This window comes from Sinocyclocheilus anshuiensis, unplaced genomic scaffold (assembly GCF_001515605.1).
Source record: "Sinocyclocheilus anshuiensis isolate Anshui unplaced genomic scaffold, SAMN03320099.WGS_v1.1 scaffold85, whole genome shotgun sequence".
In the NCBI taxonomy this organism is placed as follows: Eukaryota; Metazoa; Chordata; class Actinopteri; order Cypriniformes; family Cyprinidae; genus Sinocyclocheilus; species Sinocyclocheilus anshuiensis.
The window spans coordinates 3,372,716-3,389,797 of record NW_015536800.1 but is presented as its reverse complement, the minus strand read 5'-3'; the positions used below and the strand labels follow the sequence as shown (position 1 = coordinate 3,389,797).

At 36.5% G+C, this 17,082-nt stretch overlaps 2 protein-coding genes across 6 annotated transcripts in view; one reads left to right on the top strand and one right to left on the bottom strand.

Moving 5' to 3' along the window:
• The first annotated feature begins 285 nt into the window (after positions 1-285).
• Positions 286-7,469, top strand: vps37a (VPS37A subunit of ESCRT-I). Of its 4 annotated transcripts, XM_016444402.1 has the most exons (13): positions 326-393; positions 758-928; positions 1,603-1,677; positions 1,778-1,895; positions 2,665-2,762; positions 2,871-3,081; positions 4,634-4,704; positions 4,871-4,998; positions 5,204-5,262; positions 5,425-5,493; positions 6,431-6,574; positions 6,862-6,960; positions 7,054-7,469. In XM_016444402.1, exons 2-12 carry the CDS (start codon positions 819-821, stop codon positions 6,940-6,942), a joined length of 1,164 nt encoding a protein of 387 aa, XP_016299888.1. In that variant the 5' UTR covers positions 326-393; positions 758-818; the 3' UTR covers positions 6,943-6,960; positions 7,054-7,469. The 4 variants fall into 4 exon arrangements, with proteins under 4 accessions (XP_016299904.1, XP_016299888.1, XP_016299897.1 ...); XM_016444418.1 differs by lacking the exon at positions 758-928 and having other exon boundaries at positions 286-393; XM_016444411.1 differs by lacking the exon at positions 326-393 and having other exon boundaries at positions 472-928; positions 7,040-7,469.
• A 1,544-nt stretch (positions 7,470-9,013) lies between these two features.
• LOC107656498 (myotubularin-related protein 7-like) overlaps positions 9,014-17,082 on the bottom strand; it is a 16,662-nt gene continuing 8,593 nt past the window's right edge. The window contains exons 7-14 of one of the 2 annotated variants that reach the window (XM_016444383.1): positions 16,745-16,877; positions 16,539-16,648; positions 16,148-16,273; positions 15,972-16,021; positions 15,106-15,306; positions 13,206-13,340; positions 11,086-11,212; positions 9,014-10,594 (exon numbers count right to left, since the gene is read on the bottom strand). In XM_016444383.1, the coding sequence (XP_016299869.1) occupies positions 10,268-10,594; positions 11,086-11,212; positions 13,206-13,340; positions 15,106-15,306; positions 15,972-16,021; positions 16,148-16,273; positions 16,539-16,648; positions 16,745-16,877 (1,209 nt within the window). In that variant the 3' untranslated portion in view covers positions 9,014-10,267. Of the gene's footprint in view, positions 10,595-11,057; positions 11,213-13,205; positions 13,341-15,105; positions 15,307-15,971; positions 16,022-16,147; positions 16,274-16,538; positions 16,649-16,744; positions 16,878-17,082 lie in introns of both variants that reach the window. The other variant, XM_016444388.1, reaches the window with a different exon arrangement.

Sequence of the window (17,082 nt, the reverse complement as noted above, 5' to 3'; positions counted from 1 at the left end):
CATCCTGGTTTCGGCGATTCAACATCTTCAAACACATTTCCAAGTTAAATACTTTAGAAATAATCCATTAAAGTATAATCTTAACCTTCATTTACTAAAACCAGCTCGGGTCAATTCTGACACTAGGTGTCTCATAGATGGTAACTAGTCTCAAGCAATGAGAAAGATGACATTTGAAACAATGGCATTCGGATCATCTCTAATGCTTCAACGGCAGCTAATACGCGTATTGACTAATGTCACGTGTATATAGTGGTCACAATATCTCTAATCCAATTAGTTATTTATTGAAAGCGTTCTCCAAAGCATGGCAACTTGTAAGCATAGTTTCAGACTGTTTGGAGCATGTCGTTCTGCTGCCGTTCTCTTGGACTATGTAGAATCAACAGAAATGTAAAGTATTCTGATGTTTGTTGTTTAACAAATTAGTTGTCATCAACCGGCCGTACCTGTTTTAAGGCCCGTGTCCCTTTAAACTCCTCCCTGCTGTGAGTGATGACGCGAGCACCGCTGAACAGCTAACGTCACGCGCACACGAATGTTTTCTTGCGAGCCAGAGTACTTCAGACAACAGCTTAATCTCTCATAGTGTTACTAAAACTCAACATATCTTTTTTAGCAGACATAAGCGTTTCATTTAGGTTTATTGTTCACTCATTTAAACGGCTGTTAGGTCGCTACAACACTAAAGAGTGTGTCGTAGCTAATGCTAATGGTGGTATTGGGTATTTCTCGAATTTCTGTTTCATTTCATCAGGCCTCTTCAAACTGACACCGCCGAGAGATTCCAGCGTTAGTTGTCGTTTTGGCAGTCGAGAATGAACTGGATTTTCCCCCTGTCAAAGGGCTCTGGATCAGTCCCTCCTCTGAACAGTTTACAGAAACAAAGACAGAGACAGATCGAGTCTCTCAAAGCTGCTCACTCCAAGTAAGTCTCGCTGAATGGCTGTGTCCCAAACCTAGAGAGCTGAATACCTAGACAGCGTTCAGGTATTCGGGATAGCAACAGAGAGAACGCTAGGATATAGGACAGCCAAAATGAACACAACATCGCGATTTCAGCATTGAGAACACGTGCTCGGTGGTCTGATCAGTGAAATTAATCATCTGGAGTAACCGATCTGTGTTGTTGTTTGTGCGTGCCTGCTGTTTCGGATTAAAATATTAGCTCTTCATAGTTTACTCCAGATCCCTTCTTACTCTACAGGACAGGTCTTAAATTAGTGGCATGATACACATGGTATCTTTTTTTTCTTTCTTTTTTTTTAACAGACTGATAGAGCAATTTTGTTCCTGAGCGGGTTTAACTTCCCTAATTCTGACAGTAACATTTACTAGTCATTCAGAACACACGGATTTTGACCTGTTTACGCAATGATGAGTTCATCAAAATCTGAAATACCTATATTCAGTTTCTAATATGAAGCTGGCAATCTAGTTAACTGTGCCAAGATACCAAAATATATTGACAGTTTCCTGACATGTTTCCCAAAACACTCCATTGAGATTTAAAAACACTCAGATGTTTTTGTCCCTTGTTTATTATTTAAAAAAATGTCATTATTTGTGTGTGACTTAATTTTGTACATGATGTCTCCATAGTCTTGCAGAAATTCAGAAGGATGTAGAGTACAGACTTCCTTTTACTGTCAACAATTCGACTATTAATGTCAATATGTAAGTATAAAAAAATTATTATTTCTATGCATTTATATGAATACATCTGCATGGTTTTGAGTGTGATTTAATATCATTTGACTGTTGCTGTCATTCACAGCTTGCTCCCTCCACAGTTCCCTCAGGAGAAACCAGTGGTCAGCGTGTTTCCACCAGTAGGTCATCATTTAGTAGACAGTAACAATGGAACAATGGTTACCAGCCCACTCATAATTAATGTAAGTTTTTCGTAATTTTATATCACTTTTGTGAAATCTGAAAGTAGTCTTTAGTCAACATGATATCAGAATGATTATTACTCACTTTCATACACGTTCCTGGTCTTATTGTGCATGATTCATCAATTCACATTGTACAAAATAAAAATGTTTGTCTTCATAATCTTTGATCAAAGTGTAATAATGTCACCTTAGCCAGTGTTTCCCTATGTAGGGTCAACTTAAAACATATGTGGTTTGAGTTCAAATATGGTTCACATTTTTTTTCATACATAGTTTCTAATGCTCTAAAAATGATCATCCGTGGATCAGAACCAGCTGATAATTATTTATTTTGATCATATATATGGCATCTCAACTTGCCGATCACACAAAAACTGATCACATTTTTATGACACAAGACATGAACCTTCTCACACCGTGAATATCCTACAAATTTAAAAGACAGAAAATGTTATTTCTTATAAAATAATTCAATATAAAATATGCAGCTGTTATTATACATTTAATAAATGAAAAATAAAAATATAAATACATTAATAATAATTAAACAAATTATGAGTAATTTAATTCAACACATTGTATGTTTAATTTCATTACACCTTGCCAAGTAATTTAAAGCCACTTTCATGATCCAGTCAAGTCATATGCTGGTTTGAGTTGACCATAAAATGCATAGCAATCTAACATGTATTACAGAACAATACAGACAAAAGTTCCATAAACTCAACCATTATACTTTTCTTTCTTTTTTTCCTTTCCACTCAAGTTTGGAATGCATTCAGATTTAGGAAAAGTAATTCAGAGTTTGCTAGATGAGTTTTGGAAAAGTCCTCCTGCCTTGATGTCAGGTCCCACCTTTCCTTAGTGAGTATTTTTCACCATTTTACCAGTATTCATATCCAAGTTAAATCATGTCTAATAAGGAAAATGTCTAATTTGTGTTTTTGTTGTTATGTTCATCTTGTGGCTCAGTATGTACAAACCATCGGGGATGCCTCCTTACCCAACTCAGAGCTTCCATTTTGTTCCTGCCTTCCCACCACAGGATGGTCAGCGGCCTGTCGGCCCTGCCCCAGTGCCACATGCAGGGGTGGAGCCTCAACAAGCCCCTCCGCGACCAGCAGCACCAGCTTATGGACTCATCACAGACCTCCCTCTTCCTGTACCGACTGCTGACTCACAGGTACCTAACAGGCATTCAGTCCGAAATCAGCCAATTGGTTGATTAAGATTACAGTTTCTGTATTTTTACACAGCTATAGACCATTTTGAGGGATGTAAACAATAACAATCTAACGCAACGTTCCTAACGCATTTCCAGTTCTACCTTTTTAATTTCCTGTAACTTTTGAGTAACCAAAAAGGTCCACATTTTGATAAAAACTTATGACAGCCATGTCAACGTTAGTTATGACTGAATCGCCTCTTGGTACTGTTTTGAATAATCCGACGACAAGCAGGAAATGTTAAGGGGTAAATGACATCACCGCTTTGAAATGGTCTATATCAGGGCTGCACAAACTCGGTCCTGGAGGGCCGGTGTCCTGAAGAGTTTAGCTCCAACCCCAATTAAACACACCTGAACCAGCTAATCAAGCTCTTACTAGGCATACTAGAAACTTAAAGGCAGGTGTGTTGAGACAAGTTGGAGCTAAACTCTGCAGGACACCAGCCCTCCAGACCGAGTTTGGGCAGCCCTGGTCTATATGTAGAGACACTAGCACATATTGTGTGTGATGCTGAGTACTTGTGTTCCGAACAATGAAAAAAGACTATGTGAGTTCCCATCTGACAGTTCAGACTGCAACATGTTTTTATACAATTTAAATAAATTTAGAGGTAGTATGTACTAATTTTGACGTTTATATTTATGACTTTTATCTCATATTTTTACTTATGATTATGACAATATTAAGCAATCAGACTAAGAGGTTACAGTATTCACACTGTTAGTCAAGGCAGTGTGGTGCTGTGTAGCTGAATTTAGCAAAAGACTGTGTTGTTGATTAATATGGTGCAGTGCTTTTATGTGCATCAATACTAAGTTCAGTGTGCCATGCCTTATGAAAGTCGCCTTATTTCTGCCAAAAAAGAAGTTGAAATTGAGATAAAACATTGTAAATTATGAGTAATTATGAGATAAAAAGTGGAAATTAGTTGATAAAAAGTCATAATTATGACAAAAAAATATATTGTTTGTTATTATTGAAACTTTCTCATGATTTTAAGATTTTGTCAATTATGGCTTATGTCATACTTAAGTCAAATTTATTACATACTAAGTCATAGTTATACGTTAAAATTATGATATAAAAATTGACTTTTTATGTCTCGTAATTTCAGCTTTTTTATCTAATAATTATGACTTAGTATGTCATAAACTCAATTTCTTATCTTAAATGTATTTCTACATTTTATTCCATAATTATGATTGACCAAAGCATTTTTTCTTATGCGATGGAAATGGGCTTCCAAAACATATATCACACTGAATTTAGTGCTGAATATGCACTATATCTTATTATCAGCATATGCAATATATGAAGCAACATTCAATAATAGAGCACATTACTCAAGCATTAAAAAGTTGTCTACCCAGTCTGATGCACATTCAGCATGAAGTAACAGGCACACAGACACTTTCTCTTCAGTAAATATGAAGCATTGAGTAATGTGAAACAGGAACACCCATAATTCAAGCCACAATAACCTGTAAATGCTTACTTCTTATGCAGTCAGGTCTGAATGGACACATATACAAGATGCCTGAAATCCCAGATACATTTCCAGAACTGTCTGAGATGAGGTATGATGCTTCATGGCATTTCTTTTCTATGTTTCAGGTATAGTACTAATACATCCCAATTACTTTTGTCTGTCCGTACAAAATATATTTTATTTGAACATATGAATTTGATATTCGTCACATTCTCTCATCTTTCTGGTGGGTTTGTCTGTTTGTAATCTCCTAGTAATTCTCAGCTGAAGGACATGAGTGATCAAGATGACATGCTGTTGGAGTTCTTCATGTGTCTGCCTCAGCTCAAACAAGTAACCTCTGACAAAGAGGAACTGGTCAACAGCATTGTGGAGATGGCCAGTGAGTTTTCTGAGCTAGTTACTAACCTCTAAATAAATTTTAGACTAAAGTGGGATCAGTGGGATTTGTGTTGTAAGTAAGTAATACACAGATTATTTGAATCATAAAGCTAGTCCTTAAAACTATAAACTCACACATTCAACGTAGATCAGATCAGTGTCTTTGGAGGTTTGCAAATAATAGAAGCAATATGTCTTACTTGCAGAGAAGAACCTACAACTCGAGCCTCAACTGGAGAACAAGAGACAAGAGATGTTGTGTAAAGTATGTACTTTCACAAATACTGAAACAAATGCTTGAGTCAAAGAGCCTGTGCATTTTCACAAGTTGTCTCAGACTTTTGGACCCCACTGTACGTTACAATCTTGTCAATATCTTTCCTTTTGAGAATGTTAACAATGAGAATGTTTTGTTTTTTTACTGTAGTATGAACAGTTAACCCAGATGAAGTCTGCATTTGAAACCAAAATGCAAAGGCAACATGAGCTGAGTGAGGTAAAACACGCATGAAAATAATTTATCATTCGCATGTGATTGTGACAAGAAGTCCGTTGGACAAGGAAATGGAAAATATAGTATTGTAGTATTTATCTTGTGTAATATTCAAAATTTCAAACACAAAAGTGTTGTCTTTGTTTTTTCTGCTTCCATATTGTGTTTTGCTTTTCTTTTTTTTTTATCCAGTTACATTTGGCTCAGGTTAATTGTTGAATGAACTGGACTAGACAAAATATGATTGCATTTATTTAATCAAAAATACAGTAAAAAGAGTAATATTTTGAAATATTACTATTGTTTTGTATTTTAATATATTTTAAGATTTGGTTTATTCTTTTAATTGCAAAGGTAAATTTTCAGCAGCCATTACTCTAGTCTTTAACCGTGCTTAATTATTATCAATTGTACTCCATTATTAATAATGTTAATATTAATAATTATATTAATAATAATTAACATGTTCCTGTGGCTCAGTGGTAGAGCATTGCGTTAGCAGCACAAAAGGTCGTGGGTTCGATTCCCAGGGAACACACATACTGGTAAAAAATTTATAGCCTGAATGCACTGTAAGTCGCTTTGGATAAAAGCGTCTGCATAAATTATTAATAGATTTTTTATAAATGTCTTTGCTTTCACTTTTGATCAATTTAATTGTGTCCTTTCCGAATAGAAGTATTAATTCTTTCCTCTTATTTATTTATTTATTTTTTTAAATCTTACTTACTCCAAACTTTTGAATGCTAGCCTGTCACAGTTTCCACAAAAATATAAAGCTGCACAACTGTTTTCAACATTGGTTAATAGTAAGAAATGTTCAGCATATTAATATAATTTCTAAAGGATCATGTGTCACTGAAGACTGAAGTAATGGCTGCTAAAAATGCCGGGGTTTTTTTTGTTTTTTTAAATGTTCACTTTGATTTTCCTTTGCCAGAGCTGCAGTCTGAGCGCACTGCAGGCTAGATTAAAGGTAGCAGCCCATCAGGCCGAAGAGGAGTCTGAGGAGACAGCAGAGAACTTCCTAGAAGGAAAGACAGAGATTGACGACTTCTTAGCCAGCTTCATGGAAAAGAGAACGGTATTAAAGCAATATTCCATATAAAACAATAAACAAATGTTTAAACACAGATGTATGGTACGCATCTTTCTATTGAGAATCCTTAGATTTATACATTTCATAAGACTAGTGTGATGTCCATGAGACTTTTATGTTCTGCCACAACTTTCTGTTACAACAAGTAGTCAACACAGGAACACAGCTATGTTTGTTAAGCCATTCCATTAGGTATTATCATATGGTCTGATATGAAATAGGTGTGCACTTTCTGAAAGTTAACATGATGATGATTTAACCTTCTTTTTCAGCTTTGCCATTGCAGAAGAGCCAAAGAGGAAAAGCTCCAGCAATGCATGAACACACATGGACAGTACCCTACCACACATTAGATTGAATGTCCCAGAAAGGTAATTGATATTTTCTTCAGACTGATTTACTAATGGTAAGAAAGTGTTAACTCTCACGTTGATTTAAAACATTAAATAGTCTTTTTATCACAGGTTTGGGATCAATCTACCAGCAGATGGGTGGGCTTGAGACAAGCAGCACATCTTGTGGCCTACAGCCTTGATTGGGCAAACCTAGATACATATGAAAAAGAGATTTTGGCATCATTATTTACTGAAATCAAAGTGATTTTTGCACAGAATTTCCAAAAGTGTTACGCGATCCCTGGTTGAGTAAGACCAGATGTGAGTACGTCTGGATGTGCCCAGTCTGGCTGTGACCCAAAGACTGTAATCAGAGCAAAGCAATCTGTTCTTAATAGTGTTCAGAAACAGGCTGAGTTCTAAGCTTATTAGTTCAGTTTGAGTTAATGTGACAAATGGGGTTGGGCCTTGTATGCACTTGAAGATGAATTTTGAAAACTGAAAAATCTTAATGCTGCCGACAAAAACATACTGTATTTAATAATGTTGATAAAAGCCTTTATTATAATTAGACACTGTATTATATGTTTATTTCATTTGATGGGTTAATAAAACATTTAGAATAATCCCTGCTATGGTTTAAGTGTGGTTTTGCGTCTTCAATAACATTAATACCATTAGACACCAGAGGTATATGCACAATATATCGGTACCATATCAGTTGTGAGTTTTGTTTTGTTTTTTGATGATGGTCAGTACTGAACATTTAATTGTGCTCATTTTCCCTACTTTTAAATTCAGATTATGTCTGCAAAAACCAACTTTATAAACACTTATAATTTAATAATGTGATTTGAGTAATATTCAAATCTGAAAACAAATATCCATTTCTCATACTCTACGTTATGTTGTAATGCCTAAACTCATCTGTAGTATTTAACCATTGTGCTGTGTTAAAAATACTTTACCCTAATTTGGTGTTCCTGGAAAAATGGACAGCTTATTAAAATGTGCTTGTAAATGCTGTATTATGACCAAATCTTGGATTCCATTTTTTTTGTCAACTTGTTTTCTTTCAGTTAGCACAGATTTTGTAAGCCTCATTGATCTGAGAATTATGCACCCCAGCCTTTGATCTTTCCACAAATGATGCTTAAACTCCGCTTAACGGGATAGTTCACCCAAAAATGAAAATTCTGTCATTAATTACTCACCCTCATGTCGTTCCAAACCCGTAAGACATTGTTAAATGTCCATCTTCGGAACACAAATTAAGATGTTTTTGATGAAATCCGAGCTTTCTGATCCTCCATAGAGAGCAACGCAACTACCACGTTCAAGGCCCAGAAAGGTAGTAAGGACATTAAAATAGTCAATGTGACATGAGTGATTCAACCATAATTTTATGAAGCTACGAGAATACTTTTTGTACAATATTTAGTTATTATATAAACAATTTTTGTAGGCTGGTCATCTCTGATCAGGAACACCACAAGTGTAACAAGGTGTGGGGAAAGAAAAAAAAAAAAGTAAAAAAATTATCAAAATTTTTCTGGGAAGCTTTTATGCCCTGTGTGAGCAAAGTCAGTTCGTTTTAGTCCAATGCAATACAATAACATTAACATTTTCAGAAAAAGGAAAATCCTCTTTGTGTCAAAATGACCGGGACACAACATGAGGGTTAAAAGGAATTATTTTTTGTGTTTATTTTTAATATATTTTGACAAAATATTATTCCATTTTAAATTTGGCCATTTATCAGTTATCAGCCATAAACTCAAAATAATTATTGGCTTACCAGTAGCAGCCAGAATTTTATGAGTGCATCCACAAGAGCTCAGTTTCTGCTAAAACAGTGAAATGTGCAAAGAAAACCAAGCCATTCGTAAGTTGTCTTCATGAAGAGTGTAAACACTTTGTAAATGCTCCTTTCAAAGCACTTCAGGGAAGCGTTTGACTTGTTTGTCCAACAATGCAAGAAGGAGTAGAAGTGTTTAGGAAACCTGTTTGGAAAAAAAAATCATATTGCCGTTTCACGTTTAAAATTGTTCATCCAAAATTTTAAAAATTGGCTCCAGATATGCTGTAGTTTTGTTTGCTGTTTGGCAAACACTTTATTGAGAGCATTTGCCTTAGAAATGTAGATATTCATAAGTTCCAGACAAATTGTTTAACATCTACTGCTTTAGCTTAATTGGTAATCACATGGATGTGTGAGGGATTGATTGTCTATATGTCAGAGTATGCCTACAGTTACAGAAATGGGAAGTAAATGTAGTGTGGGTGCCATACAGCTCTTGGTTCCATAGCCTATAGTTCTTGTTTTCACATGTAAAGGAAATTCTCATCACTTCCATTTAAGATTTTTTAAACACACAGGTGGGAATCTGATGGTCATAATAGGCACAGTCCAATTTCCATGAATATATGGGCTATGATCGGAATGAAATTCTAGCATACGCCATGCTGCCTGCTGTTTTTTTTTTACAAATAACGTGAAATTAGAATGCAGTATGCAGTGCTATACGGTCAAATAAAACTTGCATTATATTTCCCAACCCAAATATTAAAAAAGAAATAAAAACCTGATAGAAGATATTCCTTCCATTTTTTGTATTGCTTTGTGGGACACAGCATTTTAAGCAGTGTGTATTTTGGCCAAAAAAGTTAATATTTAGAACGGAAGCTCGTTTCCACCATGGGATTTAAAAAAAGCAATTCCAAGTTTGTATCTCACAATTAAGACTTTTTTTCATAATTGTAAAATATAAAGTCAGAATTATGAGATAAGAATTTGCAATTGCGAGTAACAAAAAGTCAGAACTGTTAGATAAAACTATGGTGGAAACAAAACAATTTGCGAGATGTAAACCCAAGAGTTGTGAGAAAAACAGTCCGAATTGTAAGTAATAAAAGACAAAATTGTGAGACAAAAGGTCACATTTAACTTTTTTTAATCGCATGGCTGAAACAAGCTTCCATAATAATTCTGGGTTATCTGATATATGTTCTGTGTATTAGTATGAATAGTATGGTAATATGCTGTTCCGAGCATAGCTATGGAAGATGTCAAGACAAAAAATGACTGACGGCTTAAAGGATCAGACAGTAAAATACAGAGTCAAACCATAACCTAAAATACTATACAAAAAATAAGAATTTACTATAATAGAATAAGGTCTTATTGCCAGACCATCTTGGATATGTGTACTTGTTCACATACTTAAATATAAATTCACACACAGATTAAAAAAATTAAAATAACATTAAAAAACCCAGCAGTTCCCAGTTTGGTAGTCGTTACTGTGCTTTTATCCCTCATTGTCACCAGTTCTGTTTTAGTTCAGGCGTTTGCTTTGACCACCTCGTCAGAATCAGGGTCCTTAGTGTCGTCTCCACCACTAGAGGAGTAGCTGCTGAGGTCAGCCACACCCGACTCGAAATCACTGCAGGTTGAAAGGTCATCAGGGTCACCGTTCTTGTGTGGGGCTGCTAACTGTAGCGGCAGTGTGAAGGAAGGAGTGTTTTTCTCGCTTCTTGGGGCGGTGAAGTAGTCTAGAGGGCTGCTGAGTTCGCTCTCGGTTGGAATTGGACGTTGGACACGTTCAGACAACTTGTTGGTCTTCTTCCTCTCCCCTGAAATTTTCCTTTCCTTCAGTTGGACAAGTCTCTGTGTAAATACATTCGAAGAGGACGAGGTTGGCAAGTTTTACATTGGTGCAGCAAAAAGAAGGAACTAATTCAATTCTATTGGGATAATGTTTGAAATAAGGGAGTCCATACATCCTCCATTTCTAAATTGCCTAAAATGTACAAGTTTTGGCTTTGTTTTCCAATTGACAGTCTCTCTACAGTCCTCATACATGATACGTACACGTATTTGCATTGCTTTGACTGTTCTCTGTAGATCCTTCTCTCAAGACTCGATTGGTCAATTATGTACAATTTAGGCAATTTAGAAATTATGACCAGCAAATGTCCAGGAAAAAGAGGACGTATAGTCACCCTAATAAAATGGAACACTAGTATACTACATAGTAAACTTGTAATGTGTAATGTGGGAATGAATTGTGCACCCATCCTCTATTTTTTAAATGCTTGATGATGTGATATTTATGCATGCATGTGTATGCCTTGTCCAGCGTCCGTCTCCCGTGGTACCTCCTGGTGGGAGCTAAGCTCCTCCTCCAATTGTTGTGACTCCTCCCTCACTGCGTTCAGGCAATCGGCTGGAGATTGGTGTGAGGCCACACTTTTCTCTGCACGGCCGTACATTCCCTTCCAAAACCTAGAACATCATTTTCAGTTGATGAATCCTCTGTTGCACAAAGTTACCCGACAAACTCATTTTATTCGCTTTGCAAAAACATATTGCATTTAAGACAGCAATAAAAGACTTCGGGGGGGGAGCTTTGTCTTGGTCACTACATCATTAGAAAATGTTTACGTTGTGTTTTATTGACTTTCTTAAGCATATTAATTGATTTTTCAGCCAATGTGATTTGGATGAATGAACAAAGAAAATTGCAGTTATCATATTATGGTAGGCTTTTTGTATTCTCTTGATCTAGATTGCATGTTCTCCCTGTGTTGGCGTTTTATTTTAGTATTATTTACTATTATTACTATTAGTATAAGTAATAATACTAATTCTATGGTACTATTTATTAATATTTTAAATTAGCTTTTATTTTTATATTGTCAATTCACATTATGTTAAGTGTAAAAATATGTGCCAGTTGGGCAGGAAAAATAATCTTGTTTTGTCTATTTTTCTTGCCAAATGGCAGATATTTTGTCTTGCTTAAGTTTTGTCTTAGCAAAAACTTACTAACAACATTTTGATAAATTTTTCAGAAAACAAGTTAATATCTCAAGTCATTTTGCTTCTCAAGTAAATGCATGTTGATTCAAAAATGTTTAGATATTTATACTAGAAAAAGACAAAAATGCTAATGCTTTTTTTTTAACAGTGTATTCAAATCTGCCATGTAGAAGTTTAGTCGTAAGTCTTTTTCACCAATGTTAAGTGTAATACAATGGTTTAATACAATTTTTCTGTGCTGTTGTTAACAAGTAAAACGGAGTCATTGATTCACTGATCCATTGTCACACAGCCACCAGACGACATACCCAAAAAAGGTCCACCTTTTAATTTTCAAGACTACTTTCCACCTAAAACTCCACTGGAACACACTTGTTTTTGATCAGGAACATGGAGGCTGAAGGTCAAGTTCACCCATCTAAACGCATCCCAAAGGTAATGCTTCTTTTTCATATCAACAGTTATTTGTTGAACTTTTTGAAGAATACAGGCATCTTTGAGATTGGATTAGCCTAAATTAAATCATTAAAACACTAGTGATGAAGTCAAACAACCGCTCTTATAAGGTAACAAATCTTTCTCTCAAGTCCACTAAAGTGCCTTGGTGGAAATTAACAAGTGTGTTTATTCCTTGTTTAATTCTAATTTAAATAAATCAACACCTCTTTCTGTTATTTTCTTATTCTTACAGTATGGCGCTTTGTCATCTCTGAGCCAATTCGGAAAGAAGCATGACTATTATACAACAGGAATGTGAAAGAAAGTGTAATGATCGTACAGAGATAATTCAGTTCGGTTGACTTACTTGAAGCAGTAGGCAGTGGTGAGAGGTTTCAGAACACCCTGTGTCTGACTGTGGTCTGTCCTGTATAGAGGGTTTGTGTATTCAGCCCTGTTCTCCCACAGGTGCGGCCACAAAGAGTGTGTTCGCTCTTGTAACCTGCATAGTTCACAAAGAGGGAGATTGAATGAGTAAACTAGCACATAAAGGTAATGAAACCAAGATGGTCCAACGGTTACAACAAGAAGTTACATTTCCTTTTGTTTGGAACTAGATTCTATACCACATCTATACAAAAAAAACAAATTGAGATGAGAAATTTTTTTTTAAGTAGGTATACTATTGACATGTTTATCTGGTCCACTTTGCAGGTTGGTCTGGTTAGAATGCCCACTTGACAGGAAAAGACCATTTAAAGCATTGGTCTCAAACTCAATTCCTGGAGGGCCACAGCTCTGCACAGTTTTGCTCCAACCCTAACCAAACACACCTGATCCAGCTAATCAAGGTCTTCAGGATCACACTAGATTTCCAAGCAGATGTGATTTGGAGCTGGTTGGAGCTAAAGTCTGGTCATCTCTGAGCCAATTCGGAAAGAAGCATGACTATTATACAACAGGAATGTGAAAGAAAGTGTAATGATCGTACAGAGATAATTCAGTTCGGTTGACTTACTTGAAGCAGTAGGCAGTGGTGAGAGGTTTCAGAACACCCTGTGTCTGACTGTGGTCTGTCCTGTATAGAGGGTTTGTGTATTCAGCCCTGTTCTCCCACAGGTGCGGCCACAAAGAGTGTGTTCGCTCTTGTAACCTGCATAGTTCACAAAGAGGGAGATTGAATGAGTAAACTAGCACATAAAGGTAATGAAACCAAGATGGTCCAACGGTTACAACAAGAAGTTACATTTCCTTTTGTTTGGAACTAGATTCTATACCACATCTATACAAAAAAAACAAATTGAGATGAGAAATTTTTTTTTAAGTAGGTATACTATTGACATGTTTATCTGGTCCACTTTGCAGGTTGGTCTGGTTAGAATGCCCACTTGACAGGAAAAGACCATTTAAAGCATTGGTCTCAAACTCAATTCCTGGAGGGCCACAGCTCTGCACAGTTTTGCTCCAACCCTAATCAAACACACCTGATCCAGCGAATCAAGGTCTTCAGGATCACACTAGAAACTTCCAAGCAGATGTGATTGGGAGCTGGTTGGAGCTAAAGTCTGCAGAGCTGTGGCCCTCCAGGAATTGAGTTTGAGACCACTGATTTAAACAGATGAACCAGACCATATTTTTGGTTTTGCTTTGTTTTTAGTAATGCTAGACACATACTAGTTCTTCTTCTTCTTGCACACCAAGCCATTGATCATTCTGCTTTTCACACTGCTGGCACTAGTCAGACTTTCATCGGTGGCTTTTTGGCCAACTGATCATGTTGAATTGGATGTGAGAGACTCTGATTGGCTGTTCAGCTTAGAGAACCAATGTAAGAGAAGAAAAAGTGATGAAAGCAAGCCAAAAAAAAAAGTTGAGCAAGACTTTCCCTACATTCAAATATGCCTACTTCCCTACTATATAGTAGGTTGGAAACAGTATGTGAGACAAGTAGTATGTCCAAATTCATAGTATTTGTAAAACAATAGGCGTTGTGAGATTCTGAAGTGTGCCTCTGATGAACTCTTTACTAACCCAGGAGGCCACAGTGAAGTGATGCGAGTCATGCGACTGATACTGGTAGATCACATGACAATGACAACATATAAAAACCTGCATTGCTTACGAGACGTTGTTGCTACAGCTGCTCAAGCGCGGAGAAAATGACAGCGTACAACTGGCTGAGGGCAGAAATATGCTTATTTGATACAGTCCATCAGCGGTCGTGGGCTGGGCCTGAGCAATATGACATCATACTGCTCAGATAATCAAAACGGCTTGATAGTTGAGACTTTTTAGATTTTTGGGGCATAAAAAAAAAGAGAAGTGAATTGAGTTTTATCTTTGTAGGGTGTTTGTGTCCACACACTGGACACATTTATATCCGATGTCCCCTTTAACGGTTGTGAAGTAAGTATAGTACCTACTAGGCTAAATGTGATTTTTAACACAGCGTATGTGTGTATCCAGTCTTAGCTCGTTCGTTTCTGAATGACAAATACGGACTACTGCCACCTGCTGGTATGGAGAGTTATTTCCTCTCATGCAGACACAGAACTTACAAACTAGTTGGCTGTAGTGTTTGCTGTGTGTTCAAGCACAACTTTTGGTCGAGAGTGTTGGTTTGGTGCTTTAGGAGCTCTCATAATATCAGCTTAAAACATGATTTTGTTTCCTGGCTGGATGTTTTTGTGACTGTGGTTCATCTATACTAGTACATCTGAAACCATCTCAGTTCAAGAAGTAGTTGATTTCTGTCAAAATCAGAACCAAGTTATCCTACATGATCTAAAATTTTGAGCTGCAGTTGCACAAGCAGCTGGTGCGAGTAGAAGCCTGGCAAATTTTGCTGAACCTGTTCCCCCCTTATTTCTCACTGCAATCTCTAGTTATAAAATTAGCAATTGTATTTTTTTTTTTACCTCAAATCTCTCCTTTCTTTCTGGCAATTGCCGATGAAGTTCCCATTCTGGCAGGAGTAGATATGTGTGTGTAGCTGTATGAGGAATCGCTCATTGAACTCAAATGCACATGGGAACTGCTGCATCAACTGCCACACGCACTCCAGAAACTGGTCCATGACTGGAGAAACCTCCTTAGGGTCACCATCAAGGTGAGCATACCTGTAGAAGATTTTATATAATAAATGAATTTGTAAATAGTAATGGTATAGTCCATCATCCAACCTTTCACCACCAATCTTTCTTTTCTCAGATTTCACTGGCACTTTTGGATATTCCAACTTGGTGCGTCACATTACAAAACAAGCAAGAACCAGTGGTGTTTGCTGTCACTGACGTGCCAAGTTTGAATGTGCACATATGTTAATTACTTTTCATGAATGAATAACAACTTAAACATTACACAAAGTTATCATTTGGCTTTAGAAGACTTTGAATATGTTATAGTCACTGTAAGCTTTTGCTATACGGGAAAAGGCAGCTTAAGCATTCTTGAAAATTTCTCCTTTTCTGTTCCATGTAAGAAAATGTTCATATTTGGGAAAACTGACTATGTAACATATCATGATTGGAGTGCAGAGATTCACCTAAAGCTTAGATACGCAGAGCCTAACATTGTATACTGCATGACTGATGGTTTAGTGACAGTATTAGCTATGGATTCAGGAATGAGACTTTTCTTGTTTCGCATGTTATCCATGCACAACATACACAGTAGACGAGATTCACAGAAAGCTTGAATTCAATTATGCAATTCAACTAATTAAAATTAACTGCAAGTTGTACGTGGTGTCCAACATGTGAGGCCAGAAACATGCAAATTGAACCTGTGGGAAAACTTGTGTCCAAATGATACCCAGTCCTTCTCAATCAGAACCTACAAGAAACAAGACTTGTGTTCAAAATAGAAAAAACATGTTACATATTTAGTCTTAGATGATGTTGGACTAGCACTGTTTAAAAAATCAAAGCAAAATGGATCAGTCATCAATGAAGTTATTACCATCAGTCCTTTGATAGTTCTGTAGTATGGATCCAGAAGCACACTAGCCACCGAACAGGCCTGAGCTGTTCTGTCCCACCCGTCTGAACAGTGCACCAAAACACTCACTCCATCCTCCGCCACTGCCTGACAACATAGATATGAATGGAAGAATACATGTGTGATCATATCATACTTATCATATTGTTTGTACTTAGGTTTTTTTACTCGGATGTTTTTGGGCATGTTTCCAACATGAGATAATGCCATGTTTTATTAGATATGTAATTTCCATGATTTTATCCATGATTTACATCCATGATTTACAAATGTAATTTCCTTTTCTAATCACTTGTGATAACAGAGCATGGCCTTTCAAAAACCATATGTAAAAACTTTTAAAAAGTCTTGCCTTTGCAATGAAGACTCCAGCATCTAGTACAGCTTTGATGTGTTTTAGCCACCCAGAGTTCTCCAGACCCCACAGGAAATCACTCATGGAGGGAGCAGCGAGTTCACCAACTGCGAGACAGAAAAGGTTCATTTTTCATATGGACAACAAGTCAACACCAGACAAGTATCTGCTGGTATGAAAGTAATGCAGATTAATCTGTTTACCATCTATAAGCTTCTGTTGGCTGTTCCTCATGACATGGATGTTTTCTATGCCAATGAACTGTAGTTTTATGTTAGTGTAATGGTCTTCATTCTCGTAGCCCTTCCCTGCAGCACGATTAGCCATGGCATTTAGCTGGAAATAGTTACAGACAGTGTTTCAACGTCACAATACTGCTGGTATTTATGATTATTTTCAAAATATCAACATTATATTACGACATTATGAGATTGGGGGGGTGCTTCATGTAATGCAAAAAAAAAGAAAAGCTTTTAATTACCTTTAATTATATGCACAAAGCCAAAGCCATTTATGTATATATATATATATATATATATAT

Coding starts and splice junctions, on each gene's coding strand:
- vps37a (XM_016444402.1), top strand. CDS start 819: ATGAACTGGATTTTCCCCCTGTCAAAGGGCTCTGGATCAGTCCCTCCT. Junction 4,999..5,203: donor CAGCATTGTGGAGATGGCCA/GTGAGTTTTCTG, acceptor TCTTACTTGCAG/AGAAGAACCTACAACTCGAG. Junction 5,494..6,430: donor GGCAACATGAGCTGAGTGAG/GTAAAACACGCA, acceptor TTCCTTTGCCAG/AGCTGCAGTCTGAGCGCACT.